Raw genomic sequence first — 22,130 nt, 5'->3', positions numbered from 1 at the left:
ATATGGAGAGCCAGCCCTAACAGAGTGTCCCCATGGTTTAACCTTCAAAACTTTGCTCTCATAATTCTTATAAATGGTTTCTTTAAAATGGGTTTTAACTATAGAAAGTAAAGGGGAAGGGGAAGAACACAATTGGAAAGCAGAAAAATCCATTTGAGTTTATGGATCTAGTCATGACTAAAACCTGCCTGAGAATCCAGGCTTATTTGAGAATAGGGTACTTTGACTGATTGAATAGTTTGGTTATTTGAGAGTTACTATATAAACTCCAAGCCAGTGATTTCTGGACCCCAGTATGAATTAAGAATGATCTGTTTAACCTGTGAAAAATGCGGATCTCTACTCCAGAGATTCTGATTCAGGAGATTGGGTGGGTCCCAGGAATTTGAATTTTATTTGAATTATATATTGAAATAACCTTGATTGAAGAAACAATATACATTTAACCTACACCTTGTTTAATATTTTATTTTATTTATTTGAAAGAGAAAAGAAAAAGGAAGAGGGAGAGAGGCAGAAAGATTTTCCATCCATATGTTCCTTCCTCTCCAAATGGCCACAAACACCTAGGGATGGTGCAGACTATAGTCAGAAGCTGGGAACTCCAATTTGGTCTCCATGTGGGTGCCAGGGTCCTGGGTCCTTGAGCCATGTTCTGCTGCTTTCCTAGGACACATTAAGTCAAAGCGGAGCAGTTGAGACTAGAATCAGCACTCAAATATAGGATGCCTGGTAGCCACGAAATAGATCCCAAGTCTACATTTCAGTAAGCATCAGTAAGAGATACTAATTCATGTGGGCCCCCCACAGGACCAAAAGAACAAAATTGGCTTGGCAGAAAAACAAAAAGGGGCATAAATCTGGCGTTTTAAAAGTCTGTACCAGTTGCCAAAAAAAAAAAAAAAAAAGATTCTGTACGTTCAGTTGGTCACTTTGATTATAAATGACCACTACTATAAGGAACAATGGACAAAATTCTAGATTATTCTCAGTTTGGATTTTGGTTTACATGTTTTAGCAACTGATGTTAATTTACGTTCTTCCAAACAAATTGCAGAGAAGTAGTTAGATGTAAAGTCCTATAATTTATTCAAATATTGACACCTTGATTAATTAACTTTGCATAACTTTAAGTCATGTAAAAATTTTCAGGGACATGTTTAATTCATGGAATGACATGATCTTGTACAGTAAAAGTACCTTATAATAGCATCTTAGCTTCTCTCCCTTTCTAGAATGTAATTTTTCTAAGAGATATAAAAACATGCGCATATATTTTTAAAACGTATGTATTTTAAAGATGTGTCAATTTGGACAGCCTGAACTGAAAAGTTTTAAAAAGTATAAAACTTATCAAGATAAACTAGCCTAATATTTTTATTGTTAGGGTAAGTATTTGACCTAGAAGTTAAAATTACTGGTTTTTTAAAGATTTGTTTATTTTTATTGGAACATAAGATATACAGAGAGGAGGAGAGACAGAGAGAAAGATCTTCCAATGATTCACTCCCCAAGTGGCAGCAACAGCTGGAGCTGAGCCGATATGAAGTCAGGAGCCAGGAGCTTCTTCCAGGTTTCCCACGTGGGTGCAGGGTCCCAAGGCTTTGGGCTGTCCTCAACTGCTTTTCCAGGCCACAAACAGGGAGCTGGATGGGAAGCAGGGTGGCCAGGATTAGAACCGGCACCGTTATGGGATCCCGGTGTGTGCAAGGCAAGGATTTAGGCTACTGCGCCAGGCCCTGAAATATTGATTAAAATATTCTTGTTTCCCATATAGAAGTGTATGGGTTCACCTTCCAGCTCCAGCTCCTGATTTTTGCTAATGTAAACAGTTGGATGCAGCAGTGAAGGCTTGAATAGTTGGGTTCCTGCCACTCATGTGAGAAACCTGGATTACGTTCTTAGCTCCTGGCTTCAGCCTGGGTCCAACCACCCTTTGTGGACATTTGGGGAGTAATCAGCAGATAGAAGCTCTGCGTACCTCTGTTTCCGCTGCTCTGTCTTTTTGCCCACTGAGTAATAATAATAGTAATAGTAGACGTAGTAGTAGTAATAATAAAGACTTTGACTCTCGGAATATTTATGACATATGGAGTTCCGGTGAGTTTTCAATTCTGAAAGTCTAAAAATCCAAGAGCTTTGGTTGTTGCATGAATCTGAAAAGGCAGATGAGGACCCAGCATGATGGTTCAACCGGCAAATTCTTCACCTGCAAGTGCCAGCATCCCATATGAATATCAACTCATTTCCTGGCTGCTCCACTTCCCATCCAGCTCCCTGCTTGTGGCCTGGGAGATCAGTGAAGGGTGGCGCAAAGCCTTGGGACCCTGCACCCGTGTGGGAGAACTGGAAGATTCTGGCTCCCAGCTTCGGATCAGTTTAGCTCCAGCTGTTGCAGCCACTTGGAGAGTGAATCAGCAGAAGGAAGATCTTCCTCTCTGTCTTCCTCTCTGTAAATCTATCTTTCCAATAAATTTAATAAATCTTGAAAAAAAAGACAGATAAAAGATGTTTACACTTCCCTCTATGATTCCTCTTATTTTTTTTTTAAGTCCAAGATAGGTCTCCAAATGTGTTTCCCAAGCAACCCAAAAGATGGAGTTGAACCCCTAATTTCTAAGGAAAGCCTTTCATTCTCCTACCCTCTTGTCAGCTGTTGTGCTGCTAAGGTTCACACTACCCTGGATTGTCTTTAGGGAAAGTAGCCAGAAGTTTCTGCTCCATATACTATATGTGTGCGTGAATTGAAATCATTTCAGAGTTACAATGGAATATTATGAAACAGGGACAGGAGAAATCATTAAGAGACAAATACACCAAACACTTTCTAGAGGGCAGTGTGGGTTCAGCTTTGGATATAAAAGAGGCCTTCCATGAGTTCAAAACGAGTTTTGAATAAGTTAAATATTCTGGAAATATAAGGCAGCTAGATAGTGAGATTTTTTTGGCTTATTATAAATTAGAAATTTTCTACTTGTTGTTGAAAAGGTTTCTAAAATCTGAGTTTACTCTAAAATATAAATTCCTTATTACAGTTGTCACTGTAGATAATGTAAAAACTACAGTATAGAATTTGTAAAATTAGCTATTTGAAAGGCAGAGTTGCAAAGAGAGGGAGACAGAAGAAGAGAGAGATATATCTTCTATTCACTGGTTCACTCCCCAAATGCCCACAATGGCTGGCACTGGGTTAGACCAAAGCCAGGAGCCTGAGCTTCATCTGGGTGTCCCCATGGGTGCAGATGCTCAAGCATAATGGCTATATTCTAATTTCCCAGGCACATTTGCAGGCAGTTGGACCAGAAGTGGAGCAGTTGGAACACAAATCAGCATGTTTATGACCTGCTAGCATTGCAAACAGCAGCTTAACCCACTGTACCACAATGCCAGTCCAAGAAGATAGAATTTAGTGTTTTCACTTTGAAGAAATGTTAAGTGTTTGAAAATATATATATATATATATATATATATATATATATATATATATATATATATAACCGTGACCATTACATATGCATCAAAGTATCATATTGTACCCCATAAATATATACAATTTTAATAAAACTAAATTTAGATTCCTAACCTTAGTTAATACATTAACCTTAGTTAATACATTTAAAAACTTAAATCTTGATTGGTTAAGACTTTTAAACATTATTCATTCATTTATTTAGTTAAAAGGCTGAATGATAGAGGGAGAGGGAATAAGAGAGAGGAGGAAAGGAGGGAGGGGGAAAGAGAGAGATCTTACATCTGCTGCCTCCTTCCCCAGAGGGCTACAAGAGCTAGGGCTGATTTGGGCTGAAGCTGGGAGCCTGGAGATCCATCTGGGTCTCCCATGTGGGTGGGAGTAAGTACCTAGGCCATTGTCTGTTGCCTTTCTAGGCACTTTAGCAGGAAACTGGAACAGAAGTAGAGCAGCTGGTACTTGAGTCAGAGCTCTAGGGCCAGACTTTTATGAAGTCACAATGTTTTAGCTTTCACTGACTCCCTGTTACCCCCTGGCATGCTTCAAAGCTTTCCATAGGTGTACTAAATCTGGTCTCCTTCTCTTTTGCAAAACCTCAGTTCATAGGCCCCTGAGTGTAACTTTAGCTTTTCTACCTTGGTGCTACTGTCTTGTCCCCTAGGACTTGCCCTCGATCTAAATGCTCTGTCCTGCCCCAACTTACATACACAACAAGAACATATCTCAGCTGCTGGGTACACAATGTTGCCCAATAGATTTTTTTAAAGATTTTTTTTTTTTAATCGGAAAGGCAGATGCATAGAGAGAAGTAGAGACAGAGAGAGAAAGATCTTCCACTTGCTGGGTTACTCCCCAGTTGGCCACTAAGAGCTGGAGCTGAGTTGATTTAAGGCCAGGATCCAGGAGCCTCCTCTGGATCTCCCACTTGGGTGCAGGAGCCCAAGGACTTGAGCCATCCTCCACTACTTTCCTAGGTTATAAGCTGGGAGATGGATTGGAAATGGAGTTGCTGGGACACAAACTGGTGCCTATGTGGGATGCCTGCACTTGCAGGTGGAGAATTAGCCAGTTGAGCCATCATGCTGGCCTCTAATATCTTTTTTTTTCCTTTTTGAAAGACTTATTTACTGTATTTGAAAGTCAGAGTTACAGAAAGAGAGAGGGAGAGACAGATCGTCCATCTGCTGATTCGTTCTGCAAAAGGCCACAATGGCCAGAGCTGGGTCAATTCAAAGTCAGGAGCTAATAATTTCTTCCTTATCTCCCACATGGGTGCAGGGGCTCAAGGACTGCTTTCCCAGGCCATAAGCAGGGAACTGGATGTGAAGTGGAGCAGCCAGGACTAGAACTGGTACCTAAATGGGATGCTGGCACTACAGGTAGAGGATTAGCCTGCTAAGTCACCATGCTGGCCCTCATGTCTAACATCTTTGATCTCACTACTGTAGATTCTTCAAACTCAAAGTTCATGAAAAATATGTCTTGCTTTGTGGCATCCATGCGCTATATTCTTATTTGGTTTTGTTTATGCAAATCTCTTATCTGAACCCTTGTACCAGATATGATTTAGAATTTAGACTCTATTTTAGAAAAATAATTCAGTGCATATACCATAAATTAGCTAACAGCCCAGTGGGCCTTGAGAAGCATTCTATAATCAAGCTCTTTTGAAGTTTCCATAATAAAATGTGGATTTTTACACTAAGTGAGATAAACGTTATGCAGTGACCCCACATCAGTTCAAGGTCAGGGTTTGCCACCAAGTTAGTTGCCGAAAGAAAAAAGAAAGTTCTCTTGCTTTTCAGAGCTTTATGGATTTCAGGATTATGGATCGGGATTGTGCCATGATGTATTTAATTCGTGTAGGAGCTCTTTGATTTTGAATCTCACTGCTTTGGGGATCAGACTTCACCCTACTTCATGGCCTCCAAACTGCAGCTCAAACATGGTTTGGAGTATTTAACTGGACAGAGATTTCCAGTTAGTATTTACTAAATAGCTGATTCTTCAGAGCCTCCTCCCAGGGTGTCTGGGGGCAATGAATGGGCACAGGAGTCAGTGACTGTGTTTAGCCCCTGAAAGAGCCCTTGATGCCAACTTTGATTTCTAATGATTTGTCTGATTTCTTCCACAAATGATGGGTAACCAAAACAAAGCAAATTGGTTATTTGTTAGGTAATGGCAAACCAAAATGTCCAAGGTCTGACCATGACATGATTCCATGAAGCACTTGACAAGGGGCCACAGAACTTACCTGTCTGAGGAGAGGAATGGGGTGGGGGGTGGGAGATGCACAAAGCTTACTTTTCTGAGGCGAGCGAGTAGCTGATTAGAAGCAACTTCCCATTTTCAGGGTTTCAGTTGGGTTTTCATTCTTTATTTTTATGCCTTCAGTTCTTCCTTAAATAGGCCTTCCCACCCAGCAGAGAGAACTGCTTGCCTAGGGAGTAACATTGAGGCTCTTGTTTTTTTAAGTTAACTATTCTACCACTGGCCACAAAAAAGCAGCAAGGTGTGGCAAGAAGTACACTGGCTGTAAGCCAGGGGTGCTTAGAGTTAGTCTTGGTCCTACTATAAACATGTATTAAGAAAGGATAAGTTCTTCTTTTTTTTTTTTATAAGATTTATGTATTTACTTTTTTTTTTACTTACTTATTTTTATTGGAGAGCCAGGTCTGCAGAGAGAAGGAAATACAGAGAAAGATCTTCCATCCACTGGTTCACTACCCAGGTGGCAGCAACAGCCAGAGCTGAGCTGATCTGAAGCCAGAAGCCAGGGGCTTCTTCCACGTCTCTCATGTGGGTGCAGGGTCCCAAGGCTTTGGGCCATCCTCCACTGCTTTCCCAGGCCACAAGCAGGGAGCCGGATGGGAAGTAGAGCTGCCGGGATTAGAACTAGTGCTCATATAGGATCCCGGCAGTGTAAGGTGAGGACTTTAGCCACTAGGCTATCTCACCGGGCCCAGGACAAGTTCTTAAAATCCTCTAGGCCTCTACTTTTCTATCACATGGGAATGACTTTGGCTCTACCAAACTCCATAGTATTTCTGTGATCTAAATGTAGGGCAAGTGCTTCTTTGACTTAAAAATTCTTTGCAAATATCTTATTGAAATAATGGGTAAGTTCATCAGTGTGTCATTCAATTTGGCCTGGTGCAATGGCTTGATTAGCTAACCTTCCCCCTGCAAGTGTTGGGATCCTATATGGATGCCGGTTCATATCCCGGTTGCTCTACTTCCCAACCTGCTCCCTACTTGGGGCCTGGAAAAGCAGTGGAGAATGGCCCAAAGCCTTGGAACCCTGCACCCATGGTAGACCTGGAAGAATTATTTCAATCCTGGGCTCATATAAAAATATATCCCCATCATTTATTTGGCAACGTATCTAATGCAAATTGTTTATTTTCTGTCATTCAATCCCTACAGCAACCCTGTGTGGTAGTTATTTTTATGATTCTCATCCTTTTTAAAAATTATTTATTTTTATTGGAAAGGCAAATTTACAGAGGAGAGACAGAAAATCTTCTATTCACTCCCCAAATGACTGCAATGGCTGGAGCTGATCCAATCCAAGCCAGGAGCTTCTTCAGGACCCCCATGTGGGTACAGGTTTCCAAGACTTTGTGCCATCCTTCTCTACTTCCCCAGGCCACAAGCAGAGAGCTGGATGAGAAGTGGAGCAGCTGGGATGTGAACTGGCATCCATATGGGATGCTTGAGCTTGCAGGTGGAAGATTAGTCAATTGAGTCACTGCACCGGCCTCCCAGTGATTTCCATCTTACAGATTAGGAAACACAAGCACAGAGTGGTTAAGCGACTGGCCCAAAAGTCATAATTTATGGGTAGCAGAGTCAGGGATATAATTAAGAATAAATTATTGGGCCACAGCACAGTAGCCTGGTGGCTAAATCCTTGCCTTGCTACTGCCGGGTTCCTGTTTGGGCACCGGTTTGTGTTCCCACGGCTCCAATTCCCTTCCAGCTCCATGCTTGTGGACTGGGAGGGCAGTGAGGATGGCCTAAAACCTTTGGACCTGTGCACATGGGAGACCCGGAAGAGGCTCTTAGCTCCTGGCTTCAGATCAGCTCAGATCCGGCTTTTGCGGCTGCTTGGGAGTGAACCAGAGAATGGAGAATCTTTCTCTCCTTCTCTCTGTAAATCTGCCTTTCCAATAAAAAATGAATAAACTTTTTAAAAAAGAATAAATTATTCCCATCTAGAACATTGGTTTTTTTTCCCCCTAACCTATGGTTCCTAATCCATAGTCTCTCTCTCACTAGACTGTGAGATTTCAGAGAGCAAGGATAGTGTCTAACTCCTTTGACATAAAAGCATTCTGTGAATGATAGACATTTGAATAGATTGGTGTGGGATAGTGAATCAAAGGGAAGATAAGTATGGGAGGGACTGGATGAAGTAACAGGTTGATCTGAATTTCCTGTTTTGGAATGCCTTGCTTTTCTAGTCATTGCCACAAGAATTTAGTCTATGTCTTCTGGTAAATGGCATCAAAGAGTTATTGCGAACAACAGGAATAGCTAGCATCTTTGCTTTCTGTACTAGGAGAAGGGTAACTGTTGTTGGAGTTAGGGAAACATTCTGTGAATCTCTGAATGCTGATGAACGGTTTGATAAAAGATCTTATTTTCCCTGTAAGAAGCAGTCTCTGAATTCCCCTCGGTCTCCATAAGTGGCCCAGGGTACCATTAGCACAGACTATTCATGGAATTTCTTTTAAAACCGAAAGCTGTAGAACAGATTGGAAGGGAAGATACGATAGAACAGGGAAACTCACTTACCATGAAAGAGAGCAATTATCGTAGGAATTTTTTTTAAGCTCAAAACAGGCCTTAGCAGCTTGGCAGTTAAAGGTCTTTTAAACAATAGTAATAATACCCACTAGCACAAAATAGTATTTGCCAAGTGCTTACTGTGAGTCAGGCACTGTGCAAAGTTCTTTGGATGTATCGTCATTGTTAATCCTTATGAAAACCCTAAGAAATAACCAACATTACGCTATTTTCAGATAAGGAAATTGAAATTTAAAGAGGCATAGATGTAAGTGGAGGAGCTGTTGTTAGAAGCTAAGGCTAGTGGGGGTAATTAATTTTTTGCTTGTTTCAAATATGTGTTTTTTTTTTTTATTTCAAAAGCATAGAGATAGAGGCAGAGAGAGAGAGAGAGAGGGGTGGAGCAGAAAGATCAATTGATCGCCTATCTGGTTACTTCCCAACTGCCTGTAGCAAATGGAACTGGGCCACACTAGAACTGGGAGCTGGACGTTCAATCCAGGCCTTCTACATGAGGGGCAGAGACCTGGCTTCTTGGGCCATAGGCTGCTGTCTGTCATGGTTTTAGCAGGAAGCTGAAATCAGTAGTGGGGCTAAAACTTGAACTTAAGCATTCTGGTATGGGTTTCAGTCATCGCAAATAGGACATTTTGGTTATATGTGAAGACCAGTTAGGAGATTGGTGTAGTTTAACTGCTGAGTGGGGATGTGCTTGGGTGGCACCGGATACACCTCCTGCAGTTCAGCTTCTGTTTCCCACAGAGGGAGTACTCGGCATTAACATTCATTCATCCATCATGTTTCTTTCTTGGGATCCTGAGACAATCACTCAGCCCCACTAGGCTCCTGAGCAGCTCTTGTGTCCATTGTGTTTCCAAGACTGGGTGAGAGGCTTGTGAACCTTGGACTGAAATAGATGCTCCTGTGAGCCAAGGTAAAGCTACAGATAGAAACCTGGGCCATTTGTGAGGATAAAGAGAAATGTAACTATATCATTGAACTTGTGTTAAGATTTATTGTTCCATGCTCACCACTTTTTACTTCTTCCATTTTCATCCCCATCAGAAGCTATTGTCTAGCAATCATTTTTACCTTCACCTGTCATGTTCAGTTTGCTAATGGCTGAACTAAGAGGGCAGTAGGATGTGCTACACCAAGCCATAATCCCAGCCACTTAGACAGGGAAATTGTTTTTCAGGGTTTTACACAGCCATTTCTATTCACCCTTTAATGAATGCTTTCTGTCCATAAATGAAGCAGAGATGGCAGAAGAGGTGAACAAGTACTACTATAAATTGTAGTGGGTCGACCACAAACACAGGCTTTCAAAAAAAGTTCTTCATTTTCTTTTGCTTTTTTAGTGTGGGCTAAGGTGCTTGTTGATTTCTAAAGCACTTCCTGGGTTTGATTAGTATTCCTGATGCGTCAAAAATTGCTATTGCAAAACTTTATTTTATAATTCATGCATCACAAAGGAAAGCCCTTTCCAAAAACACATAAAGATCAGAATATAATGTTTACTTCTCATCATTATACGTCTCTTACTGACTCACCAGTCACATGCCAGGTAGTAGATACTGAATTTGAGATAGGCAGGGCCCATCGAGATAGCCTAGTGGCTAAATCCGACCCTTGCAAGCACTAGGATACCATATGGCTGCCAGTTTGTGTCCTGGATGTTTCACTTTCCATCCAGCTCCCTGCTTGTGGCCTGGGAAGGCAGTAGAGGATGGCCCAAAGCCTTGGAACACTTCACCTGCATCGAAGACCTGAAAAAGGCTCCTGGTTTCAGATCTGCTCAACTCCGGCTATTGCAGGCACTTGGGGAATGAACCAGCAGATGAAGGATCTTTGTCTCTCCTCTGTATATCTTCCTTTCCAATTAAAAAAGAAGAAGAAATTGAGAGAGGAAGACTTTGAAAAGCTACAGTTAACTTTTACTTTTAGTTTTTGTGCATATGATTTTTAAAGGTATGATTCATAGCTATGAGCTAAAATTCACAAAATGATGAGAGAAAATACCTTCACTGTACATGCTATATTTGTACAAGTAGCAGCTACACATGGCCTTAGCATCTCAACCTCAGTTGTTTTCTACTACACTAAATCCAAATCCAGGAGCTAGGACGATTGTGTTGTTAGACTGCCTTCCTCTATGCCATCTATATGTTGCTCTGCAGCTCGGCTTTGGATCATTCCTTGGAATCATCGGATCAAACCTTGTCGAAAACAAACGGCAGATGGTAAGTTTTCATCCCTATTCTTCCTTTGAAAAGGAGCATTGCTTCTGTAAGTAAATAATGCATTGTTTAAGTTTGTGTGACTTTGGCCACAAGTGACTGCTAGTTTGCCTTTTCTCCTGAACCTGTTTTACAATGAACATGTGATGTGGGGCTAGTTCTCATTTTGCCTGATGCTCCCTCACTGGCATAGCTAGTTCCCTCTAGTCATGGGGATGGACCACTTTGGATTTTGTTCTGTGCTCCTCATTTGCACAGAAGTGCTTCAGCCTTTCTAGTTCGGTTGTTGTCCTCAATTAGAAACGCCTTTGCTTTTGTTGTTTCTTTTCTTCCAACCCCAAATTGTTGGTGATCCTCATATCTCTCTGCCCTTTCAGGGACATTTTCACAGAGAGTTCCTATTTTTTAAGAGATTACAATATAAGGGGTTTTGATTAAGAGAACAAATGTGCCTGGGGTAAACAAAGACAAAATAAAATTATGAAGGCAATCTAAAGTATCTCCCTTACCTATAAGTCAAAGTTAAGTACGTTGTAAGTTTGATGGAAAGATGAACACATTGACAGATGGTGTGGTTTAAAACGTTCTGTGCCATATTAGGGGCTGAAAAGGGCAAACTGCTGAGTTTTCCTATTTCAATCAGACAGGGAGTCCTCTGAGGCAAAAGCAAATGGTAGAAACTGAATTGTAAGCATATTGCAGTTTTATAGATTTGTAAATCAAGATGCCTGGTGAGTCTTCAGATGGTGAACTGATTAGGCTTGCCTTTTACAAGTCTCTGTGCCATCAAAACTTTGATAAAGGGGCTTATTTAATATCAAGTTTAATAAGATAATGCAATGGCTCCAGGGACAGGGAGCTCTAACTGAATGCTTGCCCTCAGAAATGTGGGAAGTCATTCCCAGGGGAATTCTAATAGTTTTCTTCTTCCATTTCACCTGGACTGCCCCTGCCACTTGTGCTTGTACTTGGGGCTTAAATTATTCAAAATAATGGGGGAATTTTAGTTGTTGATTAGGAGATGGAAAATAATGCCAATTTCATGTCATTGTTCATGCATTATTTACCAATTCTCCAGCGCTGTGAAGTGAGAGATCTTTCTGAATAACTCCCAAAGGAGATCAATATTTCCTCCTAGCTTGTTGAAGTGGGGAAACCCTAAGGTGGCCTTGATTTTTATTTCTTCCTTCTCTGTAGATAACAGCTTAATGCTTTGCTACCCCCTCCTCAATGTCACAGAAGGGAAACACTGATTCCATCCATTTCTGAGGGTCAACACAGGGAGAAAGTAGCCTCAGGTAGCTCCAATCCCTGCCTCTGAAAACACTCTGAAACATATTCCTCACACATTGACTTGGGATGTAGCTTTACCTTTTTAATAGAAGAAAAGCTAATTAGGAAACTTTCTGTTACCACATGATTGGAGACTAGGGCAGTCTGGCTAAAGCCAGTATTTTCATATAAGCTATACAGTCAGTCAGTTTCAGAGACGTCAGCCCTTGTAAAGTCCCTGTGACATTTAAGTCTCAATAAATGCAATCTCCTCCTTTTTTTCAGGGCTACAGTAGACCATGTAAGGGTGGTGCAGAACCAAAGAATTATCCTTGTCTTCTCCAATGCCTACTAGGCCATACAGTATGTGGCCATAGAAGGAAAAATGGAATTGGAGTTTGTATGAGCTAGGTTCTTCTAGAGGTGATATGGAGACCTTGGGCACAACATTTCCCCTCACTGTGCCTTCATTTTCACTTAAATACAGTAGACAATTGGACTACATGTCAAATATGCAGCATTTTTCTGAATCTTGAGGGTGATAGAACCTTGCAGCCAAGTTACTCTACAGATAGCATATTGATTTCTAGCAAGCAAATTTCTTTGCTTTCCCTGAAAATGTAAAAAGGGTTTCATTTGTACTTTGTCTTTCTCTCCTGCCTAGCTTTCACCTCCTACACACACACAACCATCCTGCAGGACTGAAAAGAGCATCCCCATGGGATATCAGGCTCCAGTGCTTATTTGCCTGGCAGTCTCTTGGGGGCCACCTAGTCTCCAGAAGCAGCAAGAACAGAAGGCTAACAGTCATTCATGTTTTCCTCTTCCTTTCTCCCCAACACAGCTGGTGGCTTCTATCGTGTTTATCAGCTTTGGTGTTATTGCGGCTTTTTGTTGTGCCATAGTTGATGGAGTCTTTGCTGCCAGACACATTGTGAGTATTTTCAATCTTGGCTTTAAAGAAAATGTGCAGTGAGGCTTCTTGGAGTCTGTGTTGAATGTTGTGAATGGTACACACAAGGGAGAAGACACACAATTCCTTTCCTCCAGGAGTTGGCGGCCAAGATAAAGGACCCTGATGGATATATAGGCATCTGAAGAACTGGGTCTAAGATGCAGGTACAGATGCCAAGTGTCATAGTGGTTATCTTGGACTCCAAAGACCAGGGAAGGCTTCTTGGTAGCGATGGGCTGGAGATGGATCTGTGGTATGTGGCTAAGATTCAGAAAGGCAAAGACAAGGGCACTGGGGTCAGGGGAGTTGTGTGGAACTAGTATCGGGAATGAAGCATTTGGGGTTGGAGGGGAGCGCAGCAGGAAGCCATGACTTCTTGAGAGCTCTAAAAGTTTCAGTGGCTGACCTCCCCTTCAATATCAACAAGAGCAGAGCAGGAGGACAAAGTCAGATTTTTCTAGATCTCAAACATCGCTGTTCCTATTTCAGTGATGGGAGAGTAGTGATCTGACTGGGGATCTGATAATGTGATTGGAGGTTGGAAGATGCTTCCACTCTGATTCCAGTCACATAATTCAGATGTCAAGTGCTTTCTGCTCTGGAGAAATTGTAACTTGATTAAGGACTGTTTTGTTCTTAAACCCCAAAGCTGTGCCTCTATGGGGAAGCCTGGGAGTAAGGGTTTCTATTTAGTTCTCTTTAGGAACCCTCATCACTCTTTGAGTGCTTTATGTTTCATATTATTTCACATGGCCGTCTCAGGGATGCTTCTCAATTAAGGCCACTGAGCACAGTACCGAGGACTCATGATTCTTTCAGGGTCTATAAAAATGCTATCGTTTATTTTTAAGTAAGAAAAAAATTGATTAACTTTTAGGTTGGAAAGAGTTTTAGCATATAATACAAATATATTTATTTTATACCAATGAAGTCATAAACTAATTTGAGATAAATATAATTTTCAATTGTTTTGTCAGAAGAAAGGTCCTGTAAAGGACAAAGAGTTCAGGGCCCAAGGAATTCATAATACGGCAATGATCTGGCCCATAAATAGAAATCAGGCTTGTTGTATGATGCACAATGACTTACTGAGCCCTAAAACAACAAGCACACTCATTTTGTTTCAACTGAGCCAGTACTGAAAATGAAAATATCCCACGAACTAGACAGCAATTGTGTTTTCTAAAGCAATTAAATTAAAGCAAAATTGGGCCCAGCACTATGGCCTATGGGTTAAAGTCGTGGCCTTGAACACACCAGGATCCCATATGGACGCCGGTTCTAATCCCAGAGGCCCCACTTCTCATCCAGCTCCCTGTTTGTGGCCTGGAAAAGCAATCGAGGATGGCCCAAAGCCTTGGGACCCTGCACCCACAAGGGAGACTCGGAGGAGGCTCCTGGCTTCAAATCAGCGTACCTCTGGCTGTGTTGCTGCTTAGGGAGTGAATCATCAGATGGAAGATCTTCCTCTGTCTCTCCTTTCTGTATATCTGACTTTCCAGTAAAATTAAATAAATGTTAAAAAAAATTAGAGCAAAATTGAATTAACAAAATTTTGTGTGGATCAAATTAAATTTTATTCTGTTTTAATCACTGGGTAATTGTTAAGATCATCATGAAAGAGTGTCATAGATATGGCTGGATGTAGGTTAGGGCAGTTTGAGACATTATTTATTTCGATTTCAAAGCATTCTTGGATCCTGCTCCAAGCAGAAAAATCATTGTCCCTGGATGCCAAAATTAGAGGAACTCAAATGATCAATATCATAACCTAGGTTATCTTTGAAGTGGCATCTCAGGAAATAATTTCTGGGCAGGGGAAAAATAGGAGGTGGAAGAGGAAAGCTCTTGGTCCTGTTTTCATTCAGGTATATAATTAGAAATGTAGATTCTTCTATCAAATAAATCCATGTTGATTTTAGCTGAAAGTAGCATCTTTTTCTAAAATTTTCCCTCTTAAAATGGCAACTGACATGTCAATAATTTTTAACATTCACAATTCTTGTTTTTGTATATTATTCTTTGAGAATATGCCTGTTTTGTAGCATGGTCCATCATAGTGTATATGCTGTTTTGTATTAACAGGAGCCATCTTAATAGCAATACTTCATTATTTTGTTTCACACATTTAGTTTTTCAGTGTGTCTTCACATCTGTTATCTCATTTGAGACCCACTGGAATTCTGAGAAATATAGAGGGCAGTATTTTATGCACATTTGACAAGCTGTATTCACCCCAGGCAATCTCCATGACAACATGGTCCTAGTAGCTAAGAAACCTGCAGTACATTTTGATGACATCATGAGCTAAAATGGATTCCATCTTTTCCCTCCATCTTCCATTTCTAATGCCTGCCTCAAACAGATTTGTGGAGAATATAGTCCATGTCCTGTACAGGTACCTACTTACAATTGTGCAGTTCAACGATTTTTAGTATACTCTTGTTTAAGTACAATTATCACCCTGAATTTTAGACAATTTTCACATGTTAAGAATCTTTCTACCCTTTAGCTATTGTTTTCCTATCCCCTTATGCCCTAGTCCTAGCAAACACTAACTTTTTTTTAGAGCTATCCCTATTTTAGATATTTCATATTAATGGAATCATAAAACTTTGTTTAATAATTGGCTTCTTTCACACAATATAAGGTTCAAACACCTTGTAACATAAGTCACTATTAAATTCATTTTTAATGGCCCAGTAATGTTCCATTGTGTGGATGTACAATGTTTTGTTAGTGCATTTACTGGCTGATAGACATTTGGGTTACTTTCACCTTTTGACTATCATGAATAATGTTGCCATAAATGTTTGTGTGCAAGTCTGAATGGACATCTGTTTCTATTTTTCTTTCCTTTCCATTTAGGAGTGGGATTGCTAGGTTATATGGTGACTATGTTTGATGCTTCAGGAACATCCAGACTGTTTTTCAAAGTAGCTGTGCTATTTTACATTCACATAAGCAGTGTATGAAGGTTCTGATTTTTCTATCTTTGCCAACTCTCATTATTATCTGATTTTTAAAAATTCTGCCTATTCTTGTGGGGATGAAGCAGTATTTCATTATTGATTTTTATTTGCATTTTCCTGACTCTTGTGATGTGTGTGTGTGTGTATGTGTATTTGAATCTTTTGTTACCAAGGAGAGCTTTTCCTGTTTTATTTTCCTAACTCAAAATCTCTTTGGTTTGATGTTTTCTTTTCCAGGATCTAAAGCCACTGTATGCTAACCGGTGCCACTACGTCCCCAAGACATCCCAGAAGGAAGCTGAGGAGGTGAGCCACAATGTGACTGCATGTCTTTAACGCCTGAGAAAGTCTCCTGCTTGAAATCATCTTTCTTTTAGTGTTTTCCATAATTCTAAAGCTTACTGCTAGGTATCTGACAGTTTTTTCCAGTGGATCAGAACACAGTGAGGTCGTGGCCATAGGTTGGAGCCTCTTGAGGCATAGTCAGATACACATTGTTCTGTGGTCAAAGCCTACTCCTTTGACCACAACCAGCAGCCTCTTAGTATGTGGCTTTCATCTCAGGAAGGGCAGGTGAGAGTGGAGAGGCCACAGGTCATCCTCTCTCCCATCTCTGTAGGTGCTGGTTCATTTGCCTGGACTGGGGAGGCAGAGCCTGACTTCCACATACGGGAGGGCTATGGGGGCAGAAAGTGTGATTGAGAAACTTTGTCCACCCCAAGGCACTGGGAAGGCCCGGACTGTCAGCCTGGATCCTCTCACCACACTCTCAGAAGGCCTGCCTCATAGAAGGGTTCTTCCAAATGTTCACAGAAATGCCTAGTATGAAAAAATTATGCACAGATTTCAATTTTGGGCACCTAAAGGAACTGATTTTTAATTGCATTTCCATGAACTTTTAAACTATCCTGATGAAGCTTGAATGCATCTCTCCTATCCCACTCAACTCTCCTTGTTCTTCATGTGAAATCAGGCAGAAGGAGAGGCAATGAGAAATGAGGCAAAGCATGACTCCAGGTACTTCAAGAAAACTCTCATTTCAGAATACAATAATCGCTCCCAACTCAGGATCTTTTCATTTGAAACTCTATTTATGCTTCCAGAAACCTTGACAATTTGGTGCAGTATTAACCTTAAATTGAAAGCCAGTACCTCTGAAAATACTTAGGTAAATGATAAGCTTGTGATGAGAACAAGAGAAGGAAGGCAAGTGGGTATAGAGTGACCACTACATTGCACAACTTCAGGGAGGCCACTTTACATAAAATACAATGTGAATACTGCTGTTGCAGTTAGGTGGAGTGATAGTCCTATTCCCAAGGCATTATGGCAAAAGCTTTTATTATGGTTCTGCCGTCTACTTGCCTCCTTTTTCCTTTGACCAACCACAGATTGATCATTTTTCCAACTATTTTCAGGATGGAAGGAAGAAATAGAAATGTGAATGTGTTAACAGCTTATCAGAAAGGTCATTTAAATGAGTGATCCAATATATAAAAAAGTGCCCTTTTGCTATAAATATAGCATTTTTGCTATAAAAATGCTATAATTGTAAGTATTCACTATAATAAGGAAAACAAATTGATAAGAACTTGATTTAATTTATGTAGAGGGGAGAGAACCTGGAAAATTTCTTGCAAATAAGACATGGTAAATGGAAAGTTTTTGGTCAGTTTAAGATTTTTTTTTTGTTGATGCTGCAAACTCAAAATGTGTTAAATATCATTGCTGTTCTCATGATTTTGGTGTAATTTGGTGGCTGTAAAAAAATGTAAATAATGACTTCCATAGGTTCACTTGTAACCCTGGTCCCCCTAATCCTATTTTTCCTATATAAGGTCATAAGTTCCTCAGCCAAAAATTCTCCCACCGCGAGAGTTGTGAGGAACCTTACCCAGACAGCTAGAGAGGTACTACCGTACTTCAGAGTGCATGTGATGGCCCCTGTCTTCCTCCCCACCTGACCCTTTCTCCCTCCTATACCCTCATTTCATCCCCTCTTGATCTTTATTTCCTATCACAAACTTGTTCTTTGGTCCATACTCCTCTCCACAACCACCCTTCAGGCATGGGGCGCTGAGGGCTGGGACTGAGGCTGGACAGGAGCCTTGTGTGTAGCCTCAACTAGTTTGGCTAGTTCCAGCCCCCCTGCCTCTCATACATTGCTGTGTCCATTTCACAGCGATTCTTACCATCTCCTTGAGTCACTAACTTGCATTTCTAATCTCAGAGGGCCCTGCTTCCCAGGCAGTGCCAGCCCATCATCTGTTGTGTACCCCCAGGTGAACTGTCCGCACCTCAGCCGTGGGTTCTGTACGCCTCGCATTCGGGGCAACACCTGCTTCTGCTGTGACCTTTACAACTGTGGCAAGTAAGTGTGGAGCCCCAGGTATGGTTCAACTACAATGGGTATTAGAAGGGCTGAGGATGGGGAAGGGTACATGGCAAGGATCAAAGAATTAGAAAATATTAGTTTGTCAACAGAAATCAGCCAATAGGCTGACTACCTACTTTCTCTGTGCTAGGCATGATGCAAGATACTTTCAGATATTTCATTTCACCTAATTCTTACCTATGGGGTATATACAACCCATTTTACAGATGAGGAAAGTGAAGCAGAGGGAAAAGTACTAATCCAAGGTCACACATTATCTTGAAAATGATAAAGATAGGATTCAAACTGAGTTCTGCCTGTGTCCAATTGCAACAGCATTCGAGAAATAGTTACCTTGGTACTGTTCTAGACACTGAATATTCAATGCCAAACAGAACTAAAGCACTTTTCTCCCATTGGCCTTATGTTCCAGTAGGGGAGAGTTAATCTAAAAGTATATCACCTCATTCAAAGTGGTAATCAGAGCTTTGAATAATGAAGCAGGAAAGATAAATAGATTGTGATGAGGTGGTGTGTGTAGGTGCACATACTGTGTTAGAGTAACCAAGGAAGGCCTCTTTGAGGAGGTAATGTTTGTGCAGAAGCTTGAATGAGGTCAAACAGCAACTCATGTGTTTCAAGCAGAAAGACCAGCAGGTACAGCAGGTTTGGGGACAATTCTACAATTACTGTAGCTCTCTGCCACTCAGTTGCCATTTGCTTTTTTCCCCCAAAGCATATTTAAGTGCTGGGAATATAGATATTGCCACTGAGGAGTTCCCTGACTAGCGAGAATATGGATGTGAGCAATTGATTACAATATAGTATGATAAGTACAGTTGTGATCGATGGATATAGGTGGGATCTTGGCAGCCTAAATGAGTGAAAGACAGAACTTGCTAAAGTGTAGGTCAGTGTTAAGAAGAGGTCACGTAGGAGCAAGTCACAGTGATAGGGGAGGGGGCAGTAGAGATGGGGAGGCTGTTTCTGGCATTTGTCAGGAGGTGGGAGTCAGAGATAACAATAGAAGTTGCAGTAGAAGGTGAAGGCAGAACTGTAGTCAAAGGTCAAATGATAGTGATTGCTTTGACCACTTTGGACTTGATCCTATATGCAATTGACAACATTGAAGGATACAGCATAGAAGATGGGATTGAATAGTTAGAGAATAAGGAGGCCACTTCAATGGTTCAGACCACAGGGAATGAATCCTAGATAAAACTGATTTGGTGTTGGTAGAAAACAGAGAATACATTTCTTTAAAAAAAAATTTATATTGGAAAGTTAGATATACAGAAAGGACGAGAAACAGAGAGGAATATCACTCCACAAGTGGCCACCATGGCCAGAACTGTGCCAATCCAGGAGCCTGGAGCCCTTCTTCTGGGTCTCCCAATGCTTTGGGCCATCCTTGACTGCTCTCCCAGGCCACAGGCAGGGAGCTGGATGGGGCTGCCGGGACTACACTGTATGGGATCCCAGCGTGTTCAAGGCAAGGACTTTAACCTCTAGGCTACTGTGCTAGGCCCCCAGAGAATACGTTTAAGAGCAATCAAGAAATGGGCATCTATAAGAATGTGTGAGTAAGTGATAGGGAACATGTCCATGCACAAATTTTCTTGAGACTCTGAGGGTCAAGGGAAGAGAGGGGATAAGGAGGAATTGGCAGAGGGGACCTGGACAGAGCCAGAGTTATGATTGTCAGAAGGATTAACACATATCTCCTTCTGTTGGAGGCCGGAGCTGACAAGGTGGAGATAGAAGGGAGAGAACTCACATCAGCCCTTTACTTTCTTTGCTAGCACCAGTCTAATTTCATTGATACATTTAGCAGTGGAGAAAGAAATACTTAAAAGACTCAAATGAGTTTAGGGATTAGTTGAGGGGCTCAATTATTCATGATGTAATTATAGCTAACACTTTTAAAGGACTTTCCTGTTTTATGGCAATGATTGAGAGCTTGCTATAATTTTACTGCCTGAGCCCATCCTTCCAAAAGTGATCAAAGGAAAATAAGCTAGATCTTGTAGAAAGGAGATTATTTTTCTCTCTTGCCTCTTGTCTCCCCTTATCCCTTCCTCCCCTGCTGTGTCCACCCCTCTCTTCTCTTTCCTCCTCCTTCAGCTTCCAGCTTCTTTCCTTCTGTGGCTTTCTCCCACTCCCTTCTCATTCCATGGCCTTCTGGGGGCCGGGAAGTACTGGAATTCCAGCCAGCTAACCCTGAGAGGAGACAAGGGCTCCACTGAGAGGGTTGAGAAATCATCCTTTGCACACATAGCTTTCTCTCTGCGATAGGTGCATTTCTGGCAAAGGTGTGAATATACAAAACCCTGCTTTAAATTCCATTTAGCTGAGTCCTCAGGTAAATTTTTTTTTGCAAAGCTGATGCACAGTTTACCTTCATGTGAATATTAACTTCACAATAACTGACTTTCTAACTTTTTAAAAAAATAGGTTGTAACAGTATTGTCTTTACTAAAGGAATTTTATAAGGAACTGTGCTAAACTATGAGTTCCTTAAGAGTAGGAAATGTGATTTAATTTTATCTATATCACTGAGTCCCAGCAGAGGGCTGATGAAAAAAAAAGTGATTTTTTAAAAACGAAGCAAAAAAAAAAAAAAAAAAGAAAAGAAAAGAAAAGAAAAAAGCATATGAGCCAAAGTGATAAGCTTTGATTATTGTTAATAGAACCTGTCTGTGCTCTTGAGGAACCATGCTTTTTTTTTACTTGCTACTGAATTCCTTACCTAGTAGAGGGTTAAGCTTGTGATTATAAAATAAACTGAAGTATATCATTGTAAAAATTAAAAGAAAAAATAAGAAAGGACAGTGGGAGTGTGGGTAAAAGAAAGGATAGTATGGGAATTGTCACTATGCTCCTAGATTTCTGTATATGAAATACATAAAATTGATTCACCTTGGGCGGCGGTGTGGCCTAGCAGCTAAAGTCCTCACCTTGAACGCCCCAGGATCCCATATGAGCACCGGTTCTAATCCCGGCAGCTCCGCTTCCCATCCAGCTCCCTGCTTGTGGCCTGGGAAAGCAGTCGAGGATGGCCCAATGCTTTGGGACCCTGCACCCACATGGGAGACGTGGAGGAGGTTCCTGGTTGCTGACTCTGGACTGGCACAGTACTGGCCGTTGCAGTCACTTGGGGAGTGAATCATTGGACGGAAGATCTTCCTCTCTGTCTCTTCTCTCTGTATATCTGACTTTCCAATAAAAATAAATAAATCTTTTAAAAAATTTATTCACCTTACATAAATAAAATAATTTGACAAAATAAAATGATTTTCACTAGGAAAATAAATTATTGGATGACATAACCGGAAGGAGTCATTGGAACACTTCTCTTAAAGATCTCCAAGCCTTAAAATGGATCTTGCCTAGCCAAAGCCTGGAGGCCAGTCCTAGGCATGTCTTCAGCATTCCCAGGTCTGTGGTGCTAATAGTTCAAGGCCAAAGCCAGCAGAAAAGATCTTTAGCTTTTCTTTTTTAAAAAAAAAAAAAGATTTATTTATTTTATTGGAAAGGCAGATGTACAGAGAGGAGGAGAGACAGAGAGGAAGATCTTCCATCTGATGTTTCACTCCCCAAGTGAGCTGCAACGGGCCGGTGCGCGCCGATTGGGTGCCGGGAACCTGGAACCTCTTCCGGGTCTCCCACACGGGTGCAGGGTCCCAATACATTGGGCCGTCCTTGACTGCTTTCCCAGGCCACAAGCAGGGAGCTGGATGGGAAGTGGAGCTGCCGGGATTAGAACCGGCATCCGCATGGGATCCTGGTGCATTCAAGGGGAGGACCTTAACCATTACGCTATTGCGCTGGGCCTGATTTTTAGCTTTTCATCAGGAGACAGTTCCCCCAGGCATAAGCTCCTTCTATGTGGCAACACAAGGGAAAATTATTTCTTGACTTGGGACTTTTTGCAGCCAGAGCCAAAAGAGACCTAGACCCAATGTCTAAATATAGCTAGCAACAAGCATTCTGAGGCTTAGAGACTTTCATTTGTTTTCCTTATACGAAGCCTATTTTTAATCAATTGCCAGCTTCT

General features: G+C 41.3%; 1 protein-coding gene across 2 annotated transcripts in view; it reads left to right on the top strand.

The window, feature by feature from the left end:
* TMEM255A (transmembrane protein 255A) overlaps positions 1-22,130 on the top strand; it is a 57,409-nt gene that overhangs the window by 10,697 nt on the left and 24,582 nt on the right. The window contains exons 3-7 of one of the 2 annotated variants that reach the window (XM_004587652.4): positions 10,441-10,503; positions 12,617-12,706; positions 15,937-16,005; positions 17,538-17,609; positions 17,982-18,070. In XM_004587652.4, the coding sequence (XP_004587709.1) occupies positions 10,441-10,503; positions 12,617-12,706; positions 15,937-16,005; positions 17,538-17,609; positions 17,982-18,070 (383 nt within the window). The remainder of the gene's footprint in view (positions 1-10,440; positions 10,504-12,616; positions 12,707-15,936; positions 16,006-17,537; positions 17,610-17,981; positions 18,071-22,130) is intronic. The other variant, XM_004587653.3, reaches the window with a different exon arrangement.

Source organism: Ochotona princeps, chromosome X (assembly GCF_030435755.1).
Source record: "Ochotona princeps isolate mOchPri1 chromosome X, mOchPri1.hap1, whole genome shotgun sequence".
NCBI lineage: Eukaryota > Metazoa > Chordata > Mammalia > Lagomorpha > Ochotonidae > Ochotona > Ochotona princeps.
The sequence above is the reverse complement of the archived record's forward strand: the minus strand, read 5'-3'. Positions and strand labels throughout refer to the sequence as shown.